Raw genomic sequence first — 22985 nt, forward strand, 5'->3', positions numbered from 1 at the left:
AATGCTGCAAGGTGCTTAGCGTACACGTAGAAATGCGTGTTTTCGAGGACATAGTATAAGTATACGTAATACTCTGTACTCAGTAGTTTCTGCGAGTTTCAATGATTAAAATGATAACTACGATTGTTTTGTTGTAAATATATTATCAATAAAAAGCTATCTGAGTGATGCACTGCTAAATCGTATATGTTACATGTACAACAGCAGCCAACCTTAAGGACTGGCTGTAAGATCAACACTGTGCTAATAAACGTTGTCACTTGACCACAAATATATATAGCTTTAGATTGAAGAAAAAGAACTTACGTGTGCTGAGGAGAACTAATACTATAAACGAATTGAACTTGACCTTTGTTTTCTAAGCGGTTTTAGACAGCAAAATCCGATACTATTTAATAGGCGGACGTGATGCCGACAAGGTCGTTGGATAAGGTTTTACGTGGAGCGGCAAGGCAACAACACAGCAGGAGAGGTATAGATTATAAAAGTTTAATAGACCCCATAAAGAAACATTAAAAGCTTAGAGCCTAATATGTTTTAGCTTTCATTGAGTTTGGTATGGGACGTGATCAATCTTTAGTTACGTACAAGCTAAAATGGGCAATGCAGGCGGGTAATTAGCGCAAGGTGGACCGGCCATTACCATATTTTGCGTTGATGTGAGCTAAGTTGCGTAGCGGCTCAGATTTGGCCCGTGGTATCGAGCACAACGCCAAACTAAACATATTGTGTAGCGTTTGTATAAATGTTTTTCTAAGTGGAGGTGGGTTTGGGTGAAAGATGAATGTACAGTGATAGCCAACAATAATTAAAAGATTGTATCAAGACAATTTGAAAATATTTTTTCAGGTAAGCATGATGCTGAGCGCTCACGCTTTTGTAAACAAAATTGCACGGCTTACTAGAGACTGTTTAAAATTATTTCGTGCCTCGTAATCTAAATTTTTACCCGGATTTGTGAACAACGAGAGAAGTGGGCTGGTAGTGCTGTTGATATTTACCGTATCTGCTCTAACAATCATTTACAGATACAATATGTTACCACACTAAGCTCTGGCACATCTAGCATTTTTAAATCTGTTTATGAAGATAATGGTATTTGAGCGAGATTATCATTTTTTATCACCAGAAATGCTGTTTTTTTCAAAAGCTCACAGCTACAAATTCTCAGCGAGGTCACCAGCTGCGGCGACCACCGCTAGAGGGCACTTTACTTTGCCGCCACAGCGGTGAGTGAGCAGTTGCGGTTATATACGCCTATCTACAGGATACGTCTACTCTTCTGCTCGTCGGCTCTGCTTGGGGAAGTTTTGGGACAATCGAGACCACCACTAATGACGCTCGCGGCGGCTGGTCTATACAGCCTAACGACACGTAAGAGCGGACTTATCACTGAGGGGGAGATAAAAATATTTCTGTTTATGGTACGCCACAAACCAAATGATTCGAATTACCAATCCGATGGGCTTGAGCACCGTAAATCTTAGTAACACTACTCACTAGTAAGCCATGTGCCAGCAACGACTGAAAGGAGATTACCATCAGCGCACTAGTTGCACTCCATTCTGGGATGGAAGATACAACTGCGATCCCAACGCGTTTGACTCAGCGAAATTGCTCATAGGTGTTGCGTATTGTAATGGCATGCGTATAGCCCACATATTGAGTAAACGTACTCCTGTCCAGTGAGCTTAGCAAAGACTTGTAACGCTCTTGCAGCCGAACAGTCAGCCACAATATCAACCACAGCCACTGTACAGTAGTCGAAATTCAAATCGAATCTGAAAACCGAGTATTTACTACATCCTAAACATGTAGAAGTACTTCGAAGTAGTGCAGTGCAAGAGAGGGTATACTGTACCTTCAGGCTAAGTGTAGACGAACGTGAAGACCATTGTATTACGTACTATGCGCAGCTACCTATCCTACGCGGACGCGACTCGATCTGGTTGGCGGGTGAATAAAGCTATTCGTGCAGCACTGTATCCGTTTACCAAGAGAGTCATGAAGACTGTGGTTTCGACATTGGGCTGTATCAAGAGCGTAACGAGCGCTTTACTACTCTTTAAGCTCATGGATCATCTCCACGCCGCCCGTGACCATCTCCTAGAGGTGAACTTAGTAATAGAACATGAATAACAACGACGCAAATTTAATGAATCCTCTCTAGCATCCTACTGCAGATACTAAAGGTAACTATCTTCGGTTTTCAGGAGCTGTGCAAACCTCCTCACTCAGCTGAGAAAACGCACGTGTTCGAAGATCAACTGTACACAGCAAAGGGATGTCAATGGTGTTGAAGTCAAGCTCTGGGTGCAGAGCAATTATGCACTGAGATCGAAATTGAAACGATGAAAGACCACAAAAGACTAGAGAGCATTGCCTGACAACCAACGATTATGGGTAATCAATTCTACCCCATCCATAAAAAAGACATGTAGCCACAAGAAGGCGGCCGCACGCCATCGAGAGCAACATGTGACTCAAATCAAAGCTTGCATCGCGTCGGCTGGTACTTGCTGCGGCTGCAGCGATTTCGGGCAACACCTTTCAAAGTGGAGCCGCAACTTGCGGCCAGGGGCTGGCTTATTTAACAGTTGATCGCTGGCGTTGGTCTAGAGGTCGGACGTCACCCTCAGCTCCGTCTCCTCCGTAAGAGCGTACGTGGCAGTAAACAGAGTACCGGACATCTTGATGTCTTTCTTGTTGACCTTCGATGCGGCTCTGTCAGAAATAAACAGTACAATGTAAAGTTCCAGGTGGTCAAAAATTGTGGACCAGAAGCCCGCGCTCGAGACTCCTCAAAAACAGACTGCCGAATCGAGTACCTACAAATCTGTGTAACATCTTCCGAATCCGAGACTCTGATGGTGAAGATTCAACCTGTAAGGTTGATTCTGTTTCCATCTACGTGCGAGGACTTGTCTGAAGCGCGTAGGTTCGCGCGCGCGTTGGGTTAATGACCTTTGTCTTAATGAACGCCGCACACTAACATTGGAAACTTCTACATATTCTTGCAGTTGATGTACTTCATAATTTGCTGCGACCTGCTCCATGTATGGAGCTTCGCCAGAACTCTGATCTGGTTGGTCGACAGCAAGAACAAATCTATCCACGAAATCCGCACTTGCTTGCTGACAAGCCTGGACAAGGCCCCCAGGTTGCTGTATAGCACTCTGATCGGGAGGAGCTTCCTTCTGACCTTCCTCAGGGAGGTCAGTTGCATTCCAGACAGCTTGATGCGGATATTTATCCATTACACCCACGCGATCAAGGTGATCTCGATCATGAAGAGATGCCTCCTCCACAATCAAGTATTATTGGATCATAGTCGGCAAAATCAAGCGGTGTCATTGGTCCAATATCATTTTATTAAGTGGCCTGGCTTAGCAATTCAGCTCCTGTTCGTTCTTAAATCCCACATTTAGCCCTACACACCCTAGCTTAGGACCAGCCTTTAAAGGTCAGATTGGCCAGAACTTTGGAAAGGCACAATACATGGACTCTAAGCTGTACGACAACCCTTCGATGTTGGCACAATTGACATTCTCATTTGTGTCTCGAGAGATACGGAAAGGGCGCATTGCTGGATGTATCAGTGCTTGTAAAGGCGCAGCGCTATGTCAAGCCATGGAGAAAGTTGGACAAATCTGATGGGATGGCTGCTGTTCTGGAGATTTTCAGGCTTCGGATGTATGATTTGAAGGAGACGGATCGAGATCGTAGCTCATTGGTAGTTCTTTGCGATTCGACGATAGAAAATGGTTGTGTCGAGCCCTTGTTAGGAAGGGGCTCTGAAGGTACCCCACTTCGGATTATATTGACAAGTCTGCAGCTATTAGAACGCTTTGTTGAAGTCCAACAAAATCCTGACATGGCAACTGTATTGCACTTAAATAGCCCACACAGTGTCGCTAAGCAGGAGTACCCTGTATCTGTGATGACATTAAAGATTGCAGCGGAGGGTTCATGCCCGTCGTGTACTGTTGTGTTTCCCAACGCCGCGAGGAAGATATTTTCTGGTGTCTCACATACTTAGCGCGTGTGATTTTGAAGCAATTGCGTTTGTAATTTAGTCCTGATTTTGTAATGATGGACGCTGACTGTGCAGAGTGCAATGCATGTGTCGCTAATATTCCAGCTAATGCCTCTCTGATGTTTTGGTTTTATGTCACGCAGAATGTGCACACACACTGCCGAGATACAAAGTTGGATTTGGTGTCGAAGCATCTCATTTCCCGTGATTTGTGCAATTTGTATTTAGCGAAGGATGATGAACATTATTTGCGGAAACGTGCTTTCGTATTCACGTTTTAGAAAGGGGATGCTGCATTATGCACCCGATTCTCTCTAGTAGCTAACCACATAATCAAAATGTGTTTATTAAATCCTAGATCTCCTCGGTGGCAAGCGTACCAAACCCCAACCCGATACCAACCACCCGTTAGAAACCTACCACTACACTATCAAACAAGTAAAAGCATCAAACGAGCAACCCTAACAGAATTGGTATCCTGGTTAGATCTTTCGCGAGTTGTATACGGGTCATCCTCGTCTCCGTTTGCCACAGAAACCAAAGTATCTAAACGGATGAAAGCCGCGTACCGACGTGCGAACAAATCCAAAGTTTTAGCAGCTTCTCTTGTCCACCAAGTCCACAGTCGTGATTTGGTGCTTGTCCGCATTTTTCATGGACCGGGCGCTTCAGCTGCACAGATGCCTACGCCTATGGACATACCGGTAGCGATGAAGTTGATGTTTTGCCTCGCGACAAGGCCTCGGATGCTGGTCGGTCATACAAATCCGCTAACCATGCTAGGATAATGTGGCAGGACATGCCGAGCGGTGGGTGGATAGTAGATACGATCGGCAGGACTTGCATGTGCCCAATTTGGTGGAGGTATGGAATCTGTTTCCATGTTATCAAGGCAACCCAGTTTATGAGTTGCCGTGTCCTGGTATGCCTAAGCCAAACCCAAGATTCGTATCCCCGGCATCGAACAAAAGTGGGTCGCGTGTTTTGCAAGCCCGCGAGAAACAGGGTCAGGAGGCAGCCGAGATCGAGCCCGGCGCGATTGTATTTGGACCACTGACACTACAAGACCATCGAGAGATACATCTCAACGCGGCAGCGACTAACGCTGTCGGTGCCGATTCAGTCTACACATATATAAATGTCACAGGCGGCTCCGATTTGGTCTCAAGGGTACCTTTTAGCAAATTAAGGGCTGAATGGCCAGTATTTGCCGGCCATTTACCCTTACGTAAGGTATCCACAACAGATCGATTTAAAATCTAATATGGGCTACTCATTAGACATACGCTGGCGAGGCAAGAGTATGTGAGCATGCTATTGCTGGGCCAGATCAAATCGTGTTTGTCGATGAAACTTCAATGGATGGAAGATATTGTACAATATCAATTTTGTGACTGCTACATCTTACCTTGTTAATTTGCTGTATGGTATTGGTATGGTTTAGGTCCTCCCTGAGAAAACACGCGTGGTCCAGTCAAATATGGCATCGTCTTTTTTTTTCGTCAAAGGGTTAGGCTAAATTTTAGTCGGATGCACCCGATCAGATAGGAGGGCTTCCATCCTGCTACGTAGGACCATAAAACTGAGGGCGTTTTGGCAGAAAGGCACAATATTCTTTCATCTCTCGTGTTAACTTAGCTTTGACTGGGGACGGAGGTGCCTCATCGGTGATTGTGTGTGTGCCTTGACTCAGCAAAATTGTGAAATCAACTTCCTCGCATGTTAACTTCTTGTAGCGAGCCTTGCATTTTCACCAGATGCTATGCAGCCCTTAAAGGCTCACTTCGTTAGCTTGCATCGAGTCTCGTGCCACATCTCAGCCAATCAATCTTCTCCACGTCAACATGATTCATTGTGCAGTGCGTTCGATTATTTTCATCAGTTGTATACCTAGGTAGCTGTTCTTTGATTTCTTGATATCATCCATCATCACCACGTCTCTACACCTCACGCCAAGGAAGGCGTCCACGACGACCCGCGCCGCTCTCTGCCATTGTAGAAGAAGGGTGATGTGTATATGTTTAGACAGTGAAAAGCGTTGGGTTTGTTTCTTAAATGCTATAGTAAGATCGTAGCATGGATTGCATGCATCGGTTGCGAATTCTTTTGCATAGGCGGTTTGCTCCTTTGTTTCTGTGTTGCAACTACTAACAATGGTGTTTAATATTTATATTAGAATATGTGCTTCTTTTCGGATTTTGTGAAGAAAGGCAATGCCTTTAAGGCATACATGTATTAATACCAATACATGTTTTACCAATCCTTTGTACAGTGGTACAGAAAGTCTACGTCCAAACAGCTGGCGAGATCAAATCCTGAAGTTTTGAGTAGTGTATTGATCCAGCCAATCAATGCAAAATATCATCGAAAAGCGCAGACTGGAGCGAATCAGAAGCTATTTTCACTTTGACGAGACGATATTTGCATCGCAGGTTATGGGGCAAGTGGGAAAAAAGAGGACAAAAAAGTCAACGTCCAAGCCACTCATTCTGCGTTTTGCCATGACTGGCACAAGGTAAGAGTCAAGCAAGAACTGTCCAACCCACCTGCGTCAAGTGTGGACGACTTGAAACAGAAAATCCAGGAGTTTTGGTACGATATCGAGCCGAAAACCGTTCAAGATCTTTACCACTCCATGACGAAGCGCCTACTTCAAGTTAAAGACAACCGAGGGGGTCACACGAAGTACTAAAGGTGCGTGAAAGCTTCAGATAGTGTTCGTATGGCTACTACTACAACATGGAATGCAAAAGTGTTAACAGCAGCTCCTAAAAGTTGAGAATAACAAAATAGACTTTCATTCTTTTGCCATAATTTTACTTCTTTTTTGTTTGAGTGGGCTCAACTTCTAACAGCTTCTGTTAATCTGGTCAAATGATAGTTTGTTGGAAAGTCTTCACGTCAGGCATTCATATCATGCATAGTAACCAATCTAAATACCGCCAGGGACCAAACGCCGTGGGCCAACGTGCTCAAGGAGACGTTGGACGTAGACTTTCTGTACCCACTGTACAGTACGAAGGAGTTCTGTCCCATACTGAGCAAATTTTAGGCATAAATGTGCAGTTTCAGTTTTTGGCTCAGAAAAAAAGTAAAAGGTCAACCAAAAGCATCATTGAAATGACCTTCTCCACCAATCAAAACGAATTGCACGTCATTGCTCAAGATGTTGTCTCGAAGTGTGCGGTGCCGGCGTCTGAGACTTCTGCGCTCATTGCATCAGCCGCGTGCGGGGCTAGCCACGGTCCCCATACGCGATGACCGTATTGCTCATTGGACGCAGGAGCTGGAGCGACAACAGGCTGCTCAGGAGCAGGCGCTTCAAGCCGCTTTGAGCCGAGCCGAGCCGCTAGAATTGGCTGTGCAATCTCCGACGGGAGATACCTTCGCTTTTAGCGGCATCGCAGGCGCCTCCACGTCCATCGACGTGCTCAAACAGATGCACGAGCTGGGACTGCCCAAGTTTAAAGCACTGGCATCCAAGAACCAGGACACGGGCGAGATCCTCGACCTGCGTGCGCCACTTCAGCCGGGAACGCTCCAATTGCTCGAGTATGATAACGTATTACTTCTCTTCAAGTGTTTGCAATATGTTCTCTAACTGTAAGTTGATTGCAGCTTCTCGAGTGACGAAGGCAAGAGCGTTTTCTGGCACTCCTCGGCCCATGTGCTTGGCCAAGCACTCGAAGACAAGTATCAGGACAAAATCCGACTGACTGATGGCCCGCCACTTAAGGAAGGAGGTTTCTTCTACGAAATGTTCTTGCAGGACGGACTTACAGTGTCCGAGACGGACTTCGACGAGCTTTCTCGCAGTATTAAGAAGATCGTCAAGGCCCGACAACCTTTCGAACGACTCCAGGTGACGCGTGAGTTCGCAGATAAACTCTTCGCTTACTCGGACTTCAAAAGAGACATGCTGCATAAGATTCCAGAGGGTGAGGCCATCTCACTCTACCGCTGTGGCCCACTCATCGACTTGTGTCGTGGTCCTCACGTCCCTCACACGGGTACGTGCATTGTGTATTGACTACATTTTGGACTGTTGTGTGCCACATTACAAGAGAGCAGTGGAGAGTTAAGTATCTGCTCTCTTGGCTATTTATTTATCACTGGGTCCTATAGAAAAACTCTGTCAATGAACGACTCTCCACTCTCGTAGTGAGTGTTAACGAGCTACACGTTGACAGATATTACATCTATGTTCTCTACATAGAGTGAAAAGTATATTAGCTAACATTTTTTATTCTACTAGGAATGCTGTCATCTTTCGAGATCACGAGATGTGGAGCGTCCCACTGGGAAGGCAAGGAGTTGCTGCAGCGTGTGTACGCTATCTCGTTCCCTAACAACACACAGCTTAAGGAGTGGCGTCATCTGCAAGAAGAAGCCAAGAAGCGCGATCACCGTCTCATTGGTCGAGCTCAGCAGCTCTTCATGTTCCACCCACTCAGTCCTGGCTCGTCCTTCTTCCTGCCCCACGGTACTCGAGTGTTCAACACACTGGCCGACTTTATCCGCAGAGAATACCGTCGTCGCGGATACGACGAAGTCATCACGCCGTTGATTTTCAAGAAGGAACTATGGGAGACGTCCGGTCACCTCCAGAACTACCATGACGACATGTTTATGGTCTCTCAGGGTATTGCCACGGACGACGCGTGTGAAGAGCATGGACACACGCATTCACACGGCGAAGAAGAGTACGATCAGTTCGGATTGAAGCCCATGAACTGCCCCGGACACTGTTTGTTGTTCCGCGAGGCGAAGAAGTACTCGTACCGAGAACTTCCAGTGCGTCTCGCGGACTTCTCGGCGCTTCATCGTAACGAGGCATCTGGCGCTTTGACGGGCCTCACGCGCGTTCGACGCTTCCATCAAGACGACGCTCACATCTTCTGTACTGCTGCTCAAGTGCAGTCGGAGATGTCGCTTGCTCTGGACTTTATCAAGCACGTGTACGGTATCTTCGACTTTAAGTTTAACCTACGTCTTTCGACACGTCCGGAGAAATATATGGGCGACCTGGAGCTCTGGGATGACGCGGAGGATCAACTACGTTTGGCTCTGGATGACTTTGGCCAGCCCTGGACGGTGAACGAAGGTGACGGTGCCTTCTACGGCCCCAAGATCGATATCGTAGTGACGGATGCTTTGCAGCGACAACATCAATGTGGCACGATCCAACTGGACTTCCAACTGCCAATAAACTTTGAGCTCGAGTACGACGGCGCTGATGGTGAAGCTCACACGCCCATCATCATCCATCGCGCGGTCCTTGGGTCGATTGAGCGCATGATGGCCATCCTAATCGAGCACACGGGTGGCAAGTGGCCTCTGTGGCTCAGTCCTCGACAAGTGGCGGTCTTGCCGATTGCTGAGGCACATCGTGAGTACGCATATGAAGTCGCGAGTACACTACAGAACGCTACTGCACGTGGTCTGTATGTAGACGTGCAAGACGGCAGCAAGACACTGAACAAACGTATACGCGAGGCTCAAGTGGCAGGCTACAACTACATTCTCGTTGTAGGCGACAAGGAACAGGCGTCGGGAGAAGTCAACATCCGCACACGGGACAACCAAGTGCATGGCGCTAAGCCGCTTGGAGACTTTATCGATGACATTACGGCTGCTATCGATCGTCTGGAGTAGACAATAATAGACACTATAGAAGTCAAAGACAATGTCGAGTGTTGATTGCCCTTAGCGCATCACAGAGAAATCCTCACTGAGTTCTGGTTCCGGAGCGATGGAGAGTTCGCCTACGATGAGTTGACTTAGTGCTCGATTGCCGTCCCAGCCCCCGAAGAGGAAGAGATGAGGACCAACAAGTGTCGACGTGTGGCCATACCGGTTTGCTACGGCTACGCCGTTTGCTGCTACGCGATGCCACTCCATGTTGTGGACATCCAGTACTCGAGTGTACGAGGAAGTAGTGCAAAGGTCTCGTTCGTGTTGTTTCTTGCGTTCTCGTTTCTTGCGTTTCTCTTCTCGTTGATTGTTGCTATTAACAAGACGCTGCTCTCGACTTTCTTGTCGAACAAGTTCACGGACTTGCTTGTCTCCCATGAACAGCGGCGTACGCTCCGTACCGGACCATCCACCAAGCATCACTGCTAGCTCAGCTCCACTACCAGCGCCTGCGAGGTTCAACGACTGACCGAAAGTTCCGGGTGGGTATTCCCCTACAAGTCTGGGACGACTCCAAGCCATCGCGGCAACGTCGAACACGTACACGTCTTTGTTATACACAGGCAACGTGTCGGGTAGCACGGTGTATCCTCCATACAGAAGGAGACTGGGAGAGGTGTCTTCGTTGCTGGAGAGCCCTACCATGGACAGATTTTGACGTGGGTTGGGTGGTTTACCCGAGCATTTGGGGCGACGCCAAGTGAACGTAGTCGAGTCAAAGACCCAGAGGTCGTTCATGCTCTTCTTGCCGTCCCATCCACCAAAGACGAACATTTTCTCGTCATCTACCGACGCCACTGCATGTCCATAGCGTCCAGCAGGACAGTCTGTCGTCCACTGTACTTGTAGCCACGCCATAGCGTTCAGATCGAAGAAAAACATGTCACGGAAGGCTTCACCTTGTGCGCCACGCCCTCCGAACACGAACATGCGTTCATTCTCGTTCAGAAGGATCGCTGAGTGTCCGTATCGTGGCGCTGGTAGCACAACGGCATCAGCTTCGCCTTCCTCTCGTCGACGTGGTTGGTCCTTTGGAAAAATCACCTCAGCCCACGACGAAGTTTCGAGATCTAAGCGATGCAGATCGTTCAAATAGACAAACCCTCCTGCACTACCGAAGTAGTGGCCTCCAAAGATCAGCAAATGCGTCCCAGCTAGTACAGCGGAGTGGCCGCCACGAGCACTCGGTGGCTTGCCTTCCAGCGAAGGCACCGACCATTGAAGACTCACTCGACTCGCTCGACTAGCCAAAGCATCGCTCTTGCGACGAGAACTCACCGCCAACTCTTCCGGACCTTCTTTCATTAGTAAATGCATGCCGTTAATTAACGCCGCTTCGCTACCGTCTTAACGATGATAACCTACACCGTGAACTTCGAGAATAGCAGTCGTTTCTTCCTCTACAAGGCGATACGTAGCCCCCGTAAGGCGAGATGCAATCTCCAACGCCGTCTCCAAGTGCTGTGACGTGCGTTGCGCTTTGCATGGCACTCGAAGACGAGAAGTGCCTTGTGCCAATGCCATAAACACGACGACGTTATCGGCGAGATGTTCATCAACACAGACGCCACTCTGGACGTACTCGGTGATCTTTGAGCTCATCTGGTCCGCCAGAATACTGGCAGTGGACTCGTTCACATTAACTGTACGGTCAAGCGCGATCACGCCGTCGGTCGCAGTTTCCAGCACGACTAGAGCAGACACAGCCGTCTTCTCCTTGGGTTTACGGAACTTAAGAGTCTTCTTCTGGTTGGTAGCTGTTGTGGTTTCTACGATACATTCCACTTCTATCACAAGTTCTTCACTGAATGCCCTGCGGATGGCTAGTTGCAACGCACTTGCGTAGTGTTCAGCCATGTTCTCGTTCGCTGATGAGCCAAATGTTGTCACTCGGAGGAATATTTTACGCACAGAGGTAGACGACTCGGTTAAGTCGATAGCTTGCAGCGTCTTCTGACCAATAGAGTTCACTGAAACTTGCACTTGGCCACTGGGGCCACCTCCAGAGAAGAACATTCGCTTGGATACTTCCACGTTGTACACGAGTCCAAATCGTGATAGGAGACTGCAAAGAGGAAGCTGCATGAAGTCGATTGTCGGGCTAAAGCCGACGTGTGTGCCACCACGTAAGTTCAACTGCGTCGAGTTGTCACGGAAAGCCAAGACTGGCAATGCACCTTGGAGCATCAGTGAAATACTACCACCGGTACGTGAGGCTCCATTGAAGGCTTCACCTTTAGATGCACTCAGTAGCGCCGATCGTGCATCAAAAGTGAGATCCGTCGAGTTTAACCGAGCACCGGACAGCTCTCCACCAGCTGATAAGGCAGCCACGAGCTCGATTGTACTTAAATGTTGGCTCCTTAAGCCTGGAGCTTTTCGGTTCGCACGGATGGAATGTACACGCACAACACGTCGCGTCACAGCAGCCAAAGCCGTCGCAATACGTAGCAATTGTCCTCCACCTTCTCCATCACCACCGTTGAGTACGATAGAGCCTTCAATTTCCTGGTTTTCCGCCTGTGACTCGGTCTTCTCTCCACTCTCTTGTTGGTCACGTAGTCGAAAGAAACGTCTCGCATTTTCCGTCGTAGTGTGCGCCACTTCATCCTCCGTGATACCGTAACAACGTGCCAGTGTCTGCGCTACAGCTGCGACATCCTTTGGTTCACAACGTGCACGTTTCTTCTGTCTTCCCTCACTATACGGGTACATATATGGCGCGTCGGTCTCAATCATAAGACGATCAATTGGAAGTCTAGGCACCATATTCTTCACTACCAGTCCCCGAGATTCCATACACAAGAAACCTGTAAGGCCAATGTAAAATCCCATGTCAAGATACTTCCGCAACTCGCTCTCTTGTCCTGTGAAGCAATGGATCACTGTTGGTGGCAATGTTCTGCTGTCTAGAAAAGGCTGGAGCACCTCCACCAACGCTTCGTGAGCTTCTCTCTCGTGTACAAACAGAGGCATCTTAAGCTCACAGGCCAGAGCGACTTGATCCCTGAATGCCTTCACCTGGGCGTCTCGGGGACTGTAGTCGCGGTTAAAATCGAGTCCGCACTCGCCCACAGCCACTACGAGGTGTCCGTCTTCGCCTGTTATGATCGACCGCATCTCAGCGATAGTGGAGCTCTCATTGAAGCTCTTGGCGTCGTGTGGATGTACCCCGACAGTCGAGAATAGCGCTACACCTGAAGATGCAGTATGATGCTTGGCCAGTTGTAGAGCGGAGCGGCTCTCGGACACGCTGGTACCCGTGATGACGATGGTCTCTACACCTGTCTGCTTGGCTCTATGCAACACTTGCGGCAGGTCTCGACGGAACTGGCCGCTTGTCAAGTTCGCTCCGATGTCCACAAAGCTCCGTCCTGCCATTGTCACAAAGCGTATCAATCCGAAAATGACGATCGTCATTGCATTTCAAAAAATCAACCCATTTGTGGCGAACACCAACTAGACCATCACTCACCATTTTTAAACTAGGGCTTCCTAGGTTTATGTTTGACACATCAAGTAAGGTGGCTCCCTGTCATCACTTCCAGTTGATAGAATGTCGGTGTCGCTGGACCAGTCGGCGGATGCCGAGTTCGTACGCTTCGTGGCGCGCTTCTGTGGTGTGAACTTGGGGTCAGCCGCCTCTGGACGTCTGCGTGTGCGTCTGGGCAAGAACACGGAGCTGTATGAGCCCTCCACGATCGCCAAGTACCTCGCGCGCTTGGCTGATCGCGAGCACGAACTGGTGGGTCAGACGCCCTTGGAGCGTGCACAGGTTGCCATGTGGCTCAATTTCGCACGTGGCATCCAGCGTTGTCCTCCCGCTGCTGCACCCACACACTGGCAAGTGCTGGAGTCTTCGCTGCAGCAGAAAACTTACCTTGCAGCCAGCCGGGTGACACTCGCGGACGCTGCGCTCTTCTACACGCTCCACGCCGCCTTGAAAACCCTCTCACCAGCTCAGCGTGACCAGTTTTCCAACCTCGTGCGCTGGTTCGACCAGGTACAACACACGGTGGGCGTCCGTGGCTTTCGCAACTTTGACGTCATCGACCTCTCGGCCAAGCGCATCGCCTTCACGGCCTAGGAAAAGACGACGACAAGAGGACCACGTAGATGCATAATCTGCAGTAATAGGAGGTGCGGGGCTTGCCCGTTGCTCTTTAGATATGAACACAGTGTTGATGGATCAAGATGTGACGTGTATATAGCTCTATTCTTATGCACAGGATTGGTAGCGCAGACCTACTTGGTCTTCCGCTTCTTGTTGGCAGATTGGCGTTGCTGCTTCTCGCTGATCTTCTTGGCCAGAGATTTCTTAGCCTCCTCGCCCTTATTCCAGTACTGACCGTCACGTTGACGGAAGCTAGCCTTCGGTGCGCTGCCAGCAACATCCAGACTGATCAACACCATGCGGTCGCCGATCTTCATGCCACTGCGACGAGCAGCAGCCAGCGCTTCGTCCTCGCTTGAGAACTCGACGTATCCAAAGCCTTTGAGCTTCTTGGTGTGGTTCCAGATAGGCAAACGCACACTGGTAATAGTACCACACGAAGCCAACGCTTGGCGAATCGTGTCCTCTTCGACCTCATACGGGAGCTGCTTGATGTACACCGTACGACATCCCTTGACGGCCTTCTTCGTAGCGTTCTGGGTTTTCTCCTTCAGTGCCATCTCGACAGCACGTGGAGCTTCCGCTCTACGGATCGACAGATAGCGGTTGAACAAGTACTGTCCGTCCAACTCCAGCGCCTTCTCCAATGCTGCTTCGTCGTCAAACACCACGTGAGCATAGCCACGAGGCTTGCCCGAGTCCTGGTAACGCGGCATGCGCACCTCACGCACTGTACCGCAGGATGAAAAGTGTGTCACTATGTCTCCTTCACTCGCTTTGTACGGGATTCCTTCCACGTAGACAGTGGCTTCCGTCTTGCGGTCGATCTCGTCTTTAAGCTCTTCATCCTGTTCCTGCGGCTGCTCTTTATTCTTCTTCTTTTGCTTCTCCTTCTTCACAAGAGCTGCAGCTTCTTCCTCGGACGATGAGTCGTCAGCATGTTCGTTTTCTTGCTCGCTTTGCGCTGGCTCGGATTCAGCCTCGTTTTCATCCGACTTCTCCTGTTTGGGGGCGGGACGGAACATTGCGTTCTCCACCTCGTCGTCCTCGCTATCACTTTCGCTGCTGCTTTCAGCGGATGAAGAAGACGAGGATGCATTATCTTCCGCGGTCTTCTCGGCGTCGACATCGCGACTGCGCTTCTTGCTCTTAAACAGCGACGGCTCCATGACAACAAGAAGAGCGAGCAATGAGGATTATGACGCTTCAAAGTGCTCCAGTCAATTTATTCGTTTACGATTGGTTAAAATGCTGATTTTAAAGGTTTTAGCGAATAAGAGGACAGGGGGTCATCATCTTTATTACACCAGACAGTTCCACCAGCATGAGCTCGGATGAGGATGCGGTGAAGCTCTACAGCGCGCTGGAACGCAACAAGAAGCGTCAGATGATGGGTGCGTCGCATTCTACCGACGATTATCTGTACATTGATACCTCGATCACCATCTACATCACTCTCGAGAACGTGTATCACCCGCTCAAAAACCTATTGTTGTGCTCTTCTACATTGTGCAGTGTCGCTCTCGTCCTCATCCGACGAAGGAGACGACGACGAGGACTTTGAGGGATTTGCAATACTGGAAACGCCTACGAAGAAAAGGCGACAAAGCGCGTCGCCGGCACAGGCCAATAATGGCAAGAGCCCGACACGAGCAGGTGACGATGTCGTGACATAGTGTGACTATGTCGTATGAGACCAACAGAGCTGGTGTTATTGCAGGGAGAAAGCTAATGGACGACAGTGACGAAGACGACGATTTGTACACACCCAAGGAACGCGAGGCGGAACGTTTAAGGAAAGAACGATTGGAGCAAGAGATCCGCCAGAAACTGGAAAAAGACAAGGTGCTGAACCAGACGCGAGCCATTTTGAACAAGGTGTCGACTACCAAACGACAGACGACTGTGAACAACATAGAAGTGATCTCACTGGACTCGGAATCCGACGATGAGAGCGACGAGGTTGCCCCAGTCGTTCCTGTTGCCCCAGTTGTCGACAAAGGCCCCCGGATCATTCTACATATCCGCTCCAATGGTGGTGCTGTAGATGAGATTCCCATCTACAAGGTACGCAAGTTTAAACTGTGCTATTGCTCTCGTTAAGTGGATTTTAACAGGGCCATAATCGTCTTCAGAAAGAGACTTTTGACCAGTTATACACGAGTTTTTGCGAGCTGCATGGACTACCGCGATCAGCTGTCAAGATGGCGCTTGATGGTGAGACTTTGCCAGTAACGGGGAGTCCGGCTAGTGAGGATCTGGATACAGGCGACATCATTGAAGCCAAGGTGGACTTTTCCCAGCAGAACGAGGCCAACAAGAAGAAGTATCTGCGCTTGCGCCTCGTGGTATTTGGCAAGCGATCGGAAGTCTTTAAGATCGATTCGGTACGTACACCTGGTACCTGGTTGTGTACCATCTGCCACGTTAACGTTTTTATCTTCTACTTCTTCACAGACGGCGACTGTCGCAAAGCTTCACGGGAGCTACTGCCAACGACATCGCATCGCCAATCCAGACGATGTCGCTATGAGCATACAAGGCCAAGATCTTGAGCTGAATGAAAAGCTTAATTTCTACGGACTGATCGACAATGACGAGATCTCGGTTACAGTCAACAACCACGTGGCCTCACAGCCGCAGTCGCGGACTATTGACATTCAACTCCGATACGCAAAAGGCGACCCACTTACCCACCAAGTTGTCCAGGTACGTGTGTCTAATTGAAGCGAGTGAATGTCGGAAAAAGGAGGTATTTATTCTTTTTTTTCTAGACCTCAAAGGTTCAAGTTTTACTGACTAAGATCGCAAAGGAGAAAGAGTGTGAAGTGTCCAGTATATCGCTTATGATCGACGGAGAGAAAATGGTAGCATCACAAACCTTCAAGGTGAGTGCCGTATGGTTACATAACGTTACTGCATCTCCGCCACCAGCTTACTAAGTCACTATTTGTTGTATTACCAGGACTACGACTTGGAAGGTGGCGAGCTGATCGAGGTCAAGATTGTGTCTTGAAGCCGAGTTTTGACATTTTCGTAGTACGGCAGAGCTGTAAAATATCCTTATTAGTCATGCACTTAAACTTCGACTTGGTCTGCGAACGATACCGTTCTCTGCTGCTTGTGCTTGGCCTTTGACAGCAGCATTGCCAGCATCAGTGCCATGATGTGTGCAGCCAATAGCCCGCCATACCAAAATGGAGCCCATGGCGTATCCAGCTTGAGGAATGGATAAGGCCAAAAGCCTTTAGCCACCGTGCTATGAACAATCCAAGCAAAGACAGCGTATACTGACGGCCAACCCATAATAAGAGGCAACGCATCTCTTGATACCAGGTGTCTTGTAGCCAAGAAGTCAATTTGTAGCAATATTACATTCGCGCCATGTTGGCAGTAACTCACTCCGTTCAAGATCGTCTCGGGGTGGCCGATCTTGACTGCATACGGGTACAATACCGTCCACACCACGACGCAGATGAGCAGCGACGCGGCTAAGCAAACGTCCAATAGCAACTCCAGGTCGATCCAGTGTAGACCACTTCCTCTAATAATCCTCCTTCGTCGGGCAAAGGGGCTGCCGGTTCCATCATCGCTATCGTCCACTAGGGCCGTGTAACTCGCCGTTCTCTCGTCTAAGCGACGTTGTAAGTGGCTTCTGGTGCGCCATGCAGCCCCCAAGAAGTATGTGCCCTGAAGAATAAAGTTCCACGACGTGTAGAAGGCCAGACAGCGACCTCTAGAGCGATACACGTCCCATACTTGGATCAGCACGAAGAAGGTCGTCGCCGCGGCTCTAAACGCCAGCAAAGCTCGCAACGACCAGCAACTGCGAGGCTGTAGCAAGGCAGCGGGCTCGCTAGAGAGAGGACGCGCGTCCACGCGACCAGAGCGACGTGTTATCAACCAGAACGACGTGCACAGCGTCGCCACCAGCTCCGCCGCCACAACTAGCGTCTCCCATTCTTCGCGGTGGACAGTCATCGTTCCTTGGAGTGCTAATGAGCTGTGATTGGATGAAAACAAGTTGAAGGCCACTTCAACTTGCGAAAACAGCGGGTTTTGTCTTCATGGAATATCAGTGATATTGTATCACCCGTTGATATTGCCAGCAAAATAGTGGCAAATGCAAGTGATTGCAAGTTTTCCTAGTCATTGTGCAATTTGCCGACTTGTGGTACGACATTTAACTCGATGGCGGGAGTCCTGTACGTGGCGGTGGTGTCCCGCATGCTCGACTTGGCGGACACAGCGTTGCATTGGCTGCCCACTTATCTACGAGGTTCCTCGACGAGACGAAGTATCTACACCCCAAAGGAAGACACGATCGCTAGTGCGTACACTGGAGGAGGGACTTCGCGTGCAGCTGCCACACCGATGATGCCAACCGATACGCCTCGTGCTCCTAAGAAAAGTTTCAAGAGCAAAACGAACGTGGCGCTGTAGACTACTGTAGTACTTTGTGGCTGCAGAAATGTGAAGTGAACTTGTAATATTTGAGTTGCAACACTGTTCAAAAGTTGCCTATGGACAGGAAGGACAATGTCCACTTTTGTATGACAGCCACGAGTTTTGTCGCTTCCAGTACGTTTTTCGAGCTACCCAAACGTTTGAGAATCTCATCGCATCGATGCGTAAGAGTTCCACCACTTAAATCTTCTTGTCCTGTAGCAACTTGTCGGAAGAATCCTAAACAAGCCCCTCGTTTACCTTCCCAGTACTTCGGATCGGGATCTAACCTCTCTAACACGTCGAAAGCTTTAGCGGAGTAGTAAAACTGTTGCGTCTTGTAGCAGTCATTAGCGATCAGCTTGAGAAGTGCAAATGCAATCTGTGAATTTTCAGTTTTGAGGTAAATTTCCCACGCCTGAGCAGCACGGTCCACATGGATATAGCAACGCGACAGCCAACCACAAAATACCAACTGAGTTCGTAACTTTGGGTTTTGAACTCGCAGTAACACTTCCTCCGCTTCACGATAGGCACCTGTCGCGGCCAAAGCCACTCCGTAGTTCCAATTGAAGGCATCATCAGTACTTAAATACGTTGCAATGGAGCTCAAATACACATTTGCATCGCTGAATTCCCTTCGCAGTATAAAGTACGATGCCATACACTGGCGACCAGGAATCGTGTCACAATCATCAGACGAAGACCCCGCAACATGGAAGTATTTCTCAGCTAGAAAAATGTGCTCCTTGGAGTGAGTTTGTTCCCCAATTACTGCATGCAAAACTCCTTTAATTGCACGTTCGGCTGTAGTCTGTGGCTCTATATCTTCCATCAACGCAAATGCTTTGTGGTATTCGCGACGTTTAAGATGAAGCAACACCAAGTTCAGCTGGGCCTCATCGAGATGCCCCACTAAGGAACTCAAGATCCCTTCAGCCGCTATACCTTGATTCTCGGTACCATTCGTGTCTCTATCTGACACACGGAAAATGGCGAGATTATGCTGCATCACATCGGTAATCGACGACTCCGAACGTGTCGAGCTTACTGTCAAGGCGAGAGCTTCTTGAGCACTGGGGTGATTGGGGAATCGCTTCACGTAGTCATCGAGAATCAATTTTGCCTCCCGTGCGTTAAACAGACGGTAGTTGCAGCTCGCTTTTATGTTAGTTGCGAAGAAGCTATCTGGGTGGCCAACTAGATACACTGCCAGCAGCTCGAGAGCAACATCGTCGTACCCCAGACGGAAGTAACACAGTGCTAGATACACATGCAGAGCTGAGCCGCCCTCTTGACTGCCTTTACTTGAAGCGAGTAACCTCTTGTAAATCTCAGCAGCCTCCTGAAAATTATTCTGCGTAAAGCTCGCTGCTGCTATTGCTAATTGGTCTTCGACCGAATCTCGAGAAAGCTGTTGATATCGATCCAGCAAAGTCTGTTCGCTGTGTTGTCGCTTGTGCGCTAGGAGGAAGAGCAGCCGGTTGCACAAAGCACTTCGAGAACTGCTCAGAGCTGTGTGCTCGGCGTCCTCGAAGTTTTGCAGATAGAACAAGCAACAGGCACGACTCAGTCGCCAACTCTTTAGGTCTGTTGCAGTGGCTTCTCCAGCTTCGATTAACTGCTCGAAATGTGACAATGCCGCGCCAAAATTCCCACTATGAAAATGACAATACGCTTCCCACCACGTATTCAAGCGCCACGACGCAAGATCTTTCACATTTTGAGCAGATGCTTGCTCACTAATTTGTCGTCCTAAAACTCGTAGAAGTGTTAGAGCTCCAACGAAGTCTCTTGTGTCAAGATACGTATTCAACTCGAACACGGCGTCTTGAGATGGTTTCGTCCTCGTTCGGTGCGATGTCCTGTCACCCGATGCAGTCTGCCTCGCCACAAACATGATAAAAACAATTGTGGCAAGTGCTCCGCAACTATTGTATTACAATATACATAGTATTACAATAGTTGCGGAGCAGTTGCCACAATTGTACTCAAAAAGTCATGGTATCTATATTTTGAGTTTTTTCAGAGCAAAACTTTTACTCGTTGCCCTTTGTCTCATCTCCAGCACCTTCCTGCGTCTTGCTCTCGTTGCTCTCCGTACTTCTCACACCTTGCGTACGAAAAAACTGCGGTTTGGACAGAGTGGCGGGTTTGCTTTCACTGCTATTGGAGTCTGCCGTCGAGCTGCGTGCTCCAAAAATGGTGAACAACGGAGGTCCTTGCGCAGCATCGCCGCTCTTCGTCTCTTCGTCAGCTGCATCGACCGTGAGCGGGACGTCACTCGGCGATATTTCGGATTGCTCATTCGACAGCTGCGAGTTGCGGCGATCGCTGCGTGGATGTGCAGCATCTATCGAGTCTTGCGACTCGCTGGACCCCGACAAGTTGGCTTGTGTGTTGGCTTGCACTGCCGAGCCTTTAATGTGTTTGGCCAGTTGCTGTACCAACCGAATTGACATTTCTTGTTCTGCCTGACGCCGTTGAATTTCCTGTGTCCACCTTTCAAGCTGAACGAGTTGTTTCTTAGAAGGAGGGGTCCTACGATCCAAGCAACAACGTTTCAATACAGCAGACTTAACTGTTAAAGCAACACAAACTTACGTCTGAGAGAGACTTCGCTGTCGGTTCTGGAAAGCCAGCTCGTCATGCCCAGCTTTGATTTGACGCTTCAATTTTTCAAGCTGAAAAATGACAGTAATTAGAAATGCGCACACATTTAGAAAATAGCAATAAGAGAAAATTACCTCAGCAGTCAGTTCGACTACAGGTCGCACGTTGGAGTTCTGGTCCAAAATTTGGTGGAGTGTCTTCTTCAAAACGTCGCGTTCGTGACGAATCTCGTCCAGTTTCTGCTTGGTCTCTGCATCTTTCTTGGCCCGATCAGTAGCAGCTTGCTCCTTGACCTTCTTTACCTCGTCCTCACGGGTCTTTTTCATCGCCTCGTGTTCTTTCCGCAAAGTCTCCAGCTCCTGTTGCGCCTGCTCCAGTTGCTTGGACTGCCTTTTCAGGGTGAGAGAATTCTCAGCAAACAGCACCAATAGCTCATCGTGCTTCTCGGCGAGTTTGCTGTCTGGAGCTGGGACAGCGGCGCGACGTCGCCTCTTACCAGCAGCTATGGTCGACGTGCCACTTGACGAAGCTGCCTGTTGCGTGGCAGATGTGTTACTTGGCTCAGTATCTGGCTCACTGACGTCCTCTTCTTGACTCAGCTGTTGAGTTATGGTAACCCGTCGCAATTTCTTCACTGGCCGAGGACGTGGAGGCGACACAACCACCTTGGTAGGACTCTGCGTAGCCTGGAGCTCTTCATGGACACGCTTGCGAGTGCGACCAGCCACAGACTTTTCATCCGCGCTCAGTTGGGCATGAAGTTCCTCGTTCTTTTTCGTTAGTCCACTGGGCCTGAAAGACCAATATTTACTTAAGTGATTATTCAGAAATTAAAAATGTAAGTGGCACGTACAATATCTCAAATTTGTATGCGAGTTCCGACACTTCTGGCAGTTCAGTAGACGAGGTTGTGTTAGAAACATTGTAAAAAAACTCCCAGCACAAGCAGCTTGGCTACAAACCTGTCGTGTCGGGGTCCGCGAAGTGAATCACATAACCTTTCTTCAGTTGCACCTTCCTGCGGATCCCGACTTTTTTGCGATTTACCCAGAGACCGTAGCGACTTCCTCACAAGCAAGTTAGAATGATTATTGTTGACGGAACAAGTTCCTGTTTTTTTTTGTTTTACCTCGCGTCCTCGATATCCACTATTGGTTCTCCACGATTGTCTTTACCATGTAGTCGGATGATGCAGTGCTGTGTACAATAGACAGCGAGTTAGACACAGCGTGATGGAGGAGCTACGGATTGTACACACGAGGGTACTGATGTATTTCTTGGGGATGATGAGATCAGAGCGATTGGGTACGCGGCCGATGCGGTGCATGGAGCGAGACAAGTCGAAGAGGTCAGGCAGAGCCTCGCCCTTCTTTTTGGCGAGCAGCACGAGTCGTCCCCAGGGAAGTAGCTTCGACGCCGGCGAAGGTGGCGACGACATCGCGATCGCCCAGCAATTATTTCAAAAGTGAACCCGCGGATACAAATACCAGCGACATTACCGGTATGTCACTCAGAATTTTCTCTAAATACGAATGTCTGATTGGTTCTTTGATTCATTGCTAAGCGCCCGGAAATGTCAGAGGCTGTATGACGTTGTGACGTGTACCTGTACAAGTAGCAAAAATGTGTCCAAAATAAACCGGTATGTCGGTAAATGATTTAGTGAGTGCCGAAGTCAGAACGTGTTGACTGCACACTGTGCAGCAAGTAAGCGGATCGGGTTTAAACTCGAAACCCCGTTGTGTACTACTTATAGTATTGTTCTGGAATCAGAATGCCTTCCGTAGCTCGATATCGGTACGTGTAACAGCTCGAACAATGGATCTCAACAGCACTCATTTAGAGCCCTTAATAACGTCGACACCACTGTAGGAAAATGTGTGTCTGCGAGTGATGGACGTAAAAATGGAGTAGGGCATCAACCATGATCAGTTTTAAAGTGGTCACATTAGTAAAAGCATTTGTGAGCAAAGTGCATCGCTGATGGCTTGGACACCGAGGATGGAAGTGGCATTCGAATGATTCTGTATTCGATATCGCTACCTACGAGATATGGCCATGAAGTGTCGACCTTAGAACTTC

General features: G+C 48.8%; 9 protein-coding genes across 9 annotated transcripts; 3 read left to right on the forward strand and 6 right to left on the reverse strand.

Annotated features, from left to right (window-relative positions):
- Positions 1 to 7202: 7202 nt before the first annotated feature.
- PITG_17153 (threonyl-tRNA synthetase) lies at positions 7203 to 9691 on the forward strand (the record flags this gene model as incomplete). Its single annotated transcript, XM_002897000.1, has 3 exons — positions 7203 to 7588; positions 7655 to 8046; positions 8292 to 9691. 3 exons carry the CDS (start codon positions 7203 to 7205, stop codon positions 9689 to 9691), a joined length of 2178 nt encoding a protein of 725 aa, XP_002897046.1.
- A 51-nt stretch (positions 9692 to 9742) lies between these two features.
- Positions 9743 to 11035, reverse strand: PITG_17154 (uncharacterized protein; the record flags this gene model as incomplete). The annotated part of the gene is made up of 1 exon (XM_002897001.1): positions 9743 to 11035. One exon carries the CDS (start codon positions 11033 to 11035, stop codon positions 9743 to 9745), a length of 1293 nt encoding a protein of 430 aa, XP_002897047.1.
- Positions 11036 to 11077: 42 nt separating this feature from the next.
- On the reverse strand, positions 11078 to 13111 carry PITG_17155 (RNA 3'-terminal phosphate cyclase, putative; the record flags this gene model as incomplete). The annotated part of the gene is made up of 5 exons (XM_002897002.1): positions 11078 to 11514; positions 11569 to 12238; positions 12335 to 12460; positions 12509 to 12850; positions 12902 to 13111. The coding sequence occupies 5 exons, from the start codon at positions 13109 to 13111 to the stop codon at positions 11078 to 11080; spliced, it is 1785 nt and encodes a 594-aa protein (XP_002897048.1).
- Positions 13112 to 13271: 160 nt separating this feature from the next.
- PITG_17156 (uncharacterized protein) lies at positions 13272 to 13894 on the forward strand (the record flags this gene model as incomplete). Its single annotated transcript, XM_002897003.1, has 1 exon — positions 13272 to 13894. One exon carries the CDS (start codon positions 13287 to 13289, stop codon positions 13815 to 13817), a length of 531 nt encoding a protein of 176 aa, XP_002897049.1.
- A 31-nt stretch (positions 13895 to 13925) lies between these two features.
- PITG_17157 (uncharacterized protein) lies at positions 13926 to 15013 on the reverse strand (the record flags this gene model as incomplete). The annotated part of the gene is made up of 2 exons (XM_002897004.1): positions 13926 to 14685; positions 14863 to 15013. 2 exons carry the CDS (start codon positions 15011 to 15013, stop codon positions 13976 to 13978), a joined length of 861 nt encoding a protein of 286 aa, XP_002897050.1.
- Positions 15014 to 15156: 143 nt separating this feature from the next.
- PITG_17158 (uncharacterized protein) lies at positions 15157 to 16571 on the forward strand (the record flags this gene model as incomplete). The annotated part of the gene is made up of 4 exons (XM_002897005.1): positions 15157 to 15500; positions 15565 to 15911; positions 15980 to 16231; positions 16302 to 16571. The coding sequence occupies 3 exons, from the start codon at positions 15576 to 15578 to the stop codon at positions 16569 to 16571; spliced, it is 858 nt and encodes a 285-aa protein (XP_002897051.1).
- Positions 16572 to 16922: 351 nt separating this feature from the next.
- On the reverse strand, positions 16923 to 17825 carry PITG_17159 (uncharacterized protein; the record flags this gene model as incomplete). The annotated part of the gene is made up of 1 exon (XM_002897006.1): positions 16923 to 17825. The coding sequence occupies one exon, from the start codon at positions 17823 to 17825 to the stop codon at positions 16923 to 16925; it is 903 nt and encodes a 300-aa protein (XP_002897052.1).
- A 529-nt stretch (positions 17826 to 18354) lies between these two features.
- PITG_17160 (uncharacterized protein) lies at positions 18355 to 20190 on the reverse strand (the record flags this gene model as incomplete). Its single annotated transcript, XM_002897007.1, has 1 exon — positions 18355 to 20190. One exon carries the CDS (start codon positions 20188 to 20190, stop codon positions 18355 to 18357), a length of 1836 nt encoding a protein of 611 aa, XP_002897053.1.
- An 87-nt stretch (positions 20191 to 20277) lies between these two features.
- PITG_17161 (uncharacterized protein) lies at positions 20278 to 22341 on the reverse strand (the record flags this gene model as incomplete). The annotated part of the gene is made up of 7 exons (XM_002897008.1): positions 20278 to 20831; positions 20895 to 20974; positions 21038 to 21695; positions 21757 to 21790; positions 21866 to 21970; positions 22079 to 22100; positions 22162 to 22341. 7 exons carry the CDS (start codon positions 22339 to 22341, stop codon positions 20330 to 20332), a joined length of 1581 nt encoding a protein of 526 aa, XP_002897054.1.
- Positions 22342 to 22985: the final 644 nt, after the last annotated feature.

This window comes from Phytophthora infestans, genomic scaffold (genome assembly GCF_000142945.1).
Source record: "Phytophthora infestans T30-4 supercont1.50 genomic scaffold, whole genome shotgun sequence".
Classification (NCBI taxonomy): Eukaryota; Oomycota; class Peronosporomycetes; order Peronosporales; family Peronosporaceae; genus Phytophthora; species Phytophthora infestans.